This window comes from Apis dorsata, unplaced genomic scaffold, assembly GCF_000469605.1.
Source record: "Apis dorsata unplaced genomic scaffold, Apis dorsata 1.3 scaffold_77, whole genome shotgun sequence".
Taxonomy (NCBI): Eukaryota; Metazoa; Arthropoda; class Insecta; order Hymenoptera; family Apidae; genus Apis; species Apis dorsata.
Window position 1 is genome coordinate 1112186 of NW_006263375.1, and position 3452 is coordinate 1115637.

Here is a 3452-nt window from a genome sequence, read left to right on the forward strand (position 1 = left end):
TCCTTGGCTAAGGTTGGAAAATAAAAAGTGCACGCGCTCTTGTTTATCACGGATCGTTTTGCCCGATACGCGAAAACGCGATCTTGATTTATCTTGTTTTTATTTTGAATTTTATTTCTTTTTTTTTTTTATTTAGTTTTTTTCTTTTTTCTTTAATATTCCAACGAATCGACAACATTTAACATCGGGAACGAAAGGAGAATTTGAAAAAAAAAAAAAAAAAAAAAAGAGAAAAAATTCTCTCAAAATTTTTTAGAAAAATCGAAAGTTTTTCGTTTTGCCCGAGCAACGCGTTGAAGGAACAACAGAAAAAAAGAAACAGATCGAACGGAATAGATTCGAGAAGGAACAAAATGTACGTTATATAAAAAACAAGGAAAAAAAGAGAAAAAAAATATATATATATATACGAACGATTGGTCGACGAGCGGACACGCGGCGATGAATAAAAAAAAAAAAAAAAAAAAAACGTTGGAGACAAGAGGTGTATTCGATAGCTCGATTGGAACTTGTTTAAAAAGGTACTCGCGCCGCGAGCATGTTCTCGATAGAAAGAATGAGAGAGACAGAGAGAGAGTGTTCTGTTGCAAAAATAGCCCGAACGGTCGATCGATTCAGGTACATGAAGCGTTTGAAGGAAATCAGGCATAGCTAAGTATTTACCATAGTGAACACATTGTGCATATCAATGGGAATTAAAAAGTTCTATACATGTGCCGTAAAAAGGAAACTCATTTCGTTGCATATTAGTGATAATCATAGAGAAATAATTGCCGACCAAAACGTATATTAATATTATACAAGTTATCCGATCAGCAACAAAACGGATTCGTGTTAAATAACGTAAGTCAACGTAAAAAACGTACAATATATAGAGATATATATGTATATATCGGCAGAAGGTGTACACTCAACTTTTGTATTCGTATAATTTAGAATTATGTGTGTATATATATGTGTGTGTGTGTGTATATGTGTATACACACACACGCATATATTTATATATCGTTTAATATACACACACGCGTATAAGTACGCTGTAACAAGTACGTATACACGCGAGCGTATATACTTATGTATATCTGATCATAAGAATATTTTTGGAGAACGCAACGTGCATTCTCGGCTCGTTAATCAGTTCTTCGTTGATGATTTCTTCGCGTTTTTTTTTTTTTTTTTTCTTTTGGTTCTTTTTAGACGAACCAACTCGTTAAAACGATCTTAATCGACGTCGTAAAAACAAAATAAATGATTAGATAAGGTGGCGACGAAGTGGTGGGTTGAAGATTCAGGCAGGATTCGAAGAACCGGATGTTTCTCGGCCGAGAAAACACGGTTGCGATCCTCCTAGAGAACTATCGTTGTTGTTACTGCTAAAGAGAGTCGTATATGTAAATTATCATCGAATAGGATGATACTCACGTCTAGAGGCTTCTTTAAGACGATCCAACCAGACTCTGGTTGGATCTCAAAGTACTCCAATCCTTGGTCATTGTTCGGAGAGCTCAACGAGTACGTTATGGCACCGTTATTATCGGCATCCTCGTCCGATGCCGATACTCTGAGAATGTTCGTTCCGATACTGGCATCTTGTTTTACATTCTCTACGTATCGCTGAAAATAGACGAGAATTTATTTATGGATTCTCTTTCTATATATATACGTATATATATATATATATATATATATATATATGTATGAATGAAAAATGATTAGATTGAAAAAGAGAAACGAACGACTGTTTCGCAACGAGGCGATTGGAGAAAAAGAGGAAGAGGCTCTGACATATGGTGGAATGATATGCGAATCACAAAGAGAGATCCTCTCTCTCTCTCTCTGTCCTCGTTTGTTTTCAACGAACGAAACAACATTGTTAATTTATTCCGTACAAAGTTCGCGTACAAAGTTGAAAATGACTCGGTCAAGCATCTTTTGCATTTCTTTCAAACGTATCCCCCTTTATGTATTCCCATATTCACCGGTTGAATTTCAAAGGGCATCAAATGGCGCGATACAACCATTGCGAAATTCCCCTCCCTCTCACCGCCTCTTTGTTCGCTATTTTCGCTTCGACGATGAATATCAGGAAATTGTCGAAATGAGACGCGATACGAATGCAAATGAAACGAAAGGTCAAATGTGCACGTATTATCGAATGCCATGCTACGAACCTTGGCGTGCATCTTTACCTCTCACTTTATCACTATCTTTTTTAATCAAAAAATAAAAATTGAAAATTTTCAAATCGCGATTAAAATTCGATAAAAGATATTTCCCAAAATATAGATAATTCGTTTATAATGATGCTTATTAAAAAGCTTCTAACGTAAAATCCAAAGAACTCCTTTTTAAAATACTTTTCCTTTGTAACCCTCGTTCGTGTATCTGGCTTACTAATCTAGCTTGAGCACTCGTCACGTGCAGTAGGTCAACAATTTTTTACTATTACTATCGACGTACGCATTTTTAGGGGAGAGGGAAATAGGTCACGAGGGAACGATCACATTCCAATAACATTCGTAACATACTTTAAAGTCTTATATCTCGATATCCCTACTCGAAATCGATACGAAAACGTTCCTCGCTATCTTTCGAAATATCGGTAGGATAAAAACGATTCTGCTCACCTGACGATCGAACAACGGCGGGTTGTCATTGACATCGGTGATTTCAACGGTGAAGGAGCAAACACCCTCCAAGGAAGGTTCGCCTTGATCCGTTGCTTTCACGGTAACGGATACAAATTTACCGTCGTCTCCTTCGCGATCGAATACCTGAAAATATCCATACGATTTTACCATCTTTCGTCCATATATTCGATCTAGTCGATCGAAACGAGCGGTTTTCCATCGCGCGGAAAAAAAGAAAAAATCGAAGGAAATTAGTAGGAAAACGGGAGAAAATATCTGGAAGAATTCGTCCGTTTCGTTCGAAATACCTTATTCGTCAAAACTTGGCCAGTCTCCTCGTCAACGGTGAACTTGGTTCCCTTCTGATTGGGTTGTTGGACGATCGAATATTTCACTTGCCCGTTCACACCCTTATCCTCATCCGTAGCCTGGACTTTGATCACGGTGCTGCCGTTGGGCGCGCCTTCCTCCACCTTCGGATTGTACATGCTGCAATCCTTGAACACCGGTTTGTTATCGTTCACGTCGGTGATGAACACGACGACGACAGCGGTGCTGGTGTGGGTTGTGGTCTCCCCGTTGGGGCAACAAGCACCGTCGTCGAGGGCTGTCACGTTCAACTCGTACTTGTCCCTGTCCAGAGAGATCGCTTTCCCGTGAAGGCGAATCACACCTGTGATCTCCTCGATCACGAACTGGCCGGATGTCGTGTTGCCGCCGACGAATCGAAAGCGAACGTTGTCCCCGTCCTTGTCAGAGGCGACCACCGTCGTCACGAGCGTGTTCGGCCCCGCGTTCTCGTCCACGTTCGGGGTGTACACC

At 39.7% G+C, this 3452-nt stretch overlaps 1 protein-coding gene across 1 annotated transcript in view; it reads right to left on the bottom strand.

Annotated features, from left to right (window-relative positions):
* The window catches only part of LOC102676313 (neural-cadherin-like), a 13958-nt gene that overhangs the window by 4729 nt on the left and 5777 nt on the right, over nt 1–3452 (bottom strand). Inside the window, 3 exon segments of the mRNA XM_031508203.1 lie at nt 1423–1614; nt 2628–2774; nt 2939–3452. The exon segment at nt 2939–3452 is cut by the window's right edge and continues 8 nt beyond it. Coding sequence (XP_031364063.1) covers nt 1423–1614; nt 2628–2774; nt 2939–3452 — 853 coding nt within the window.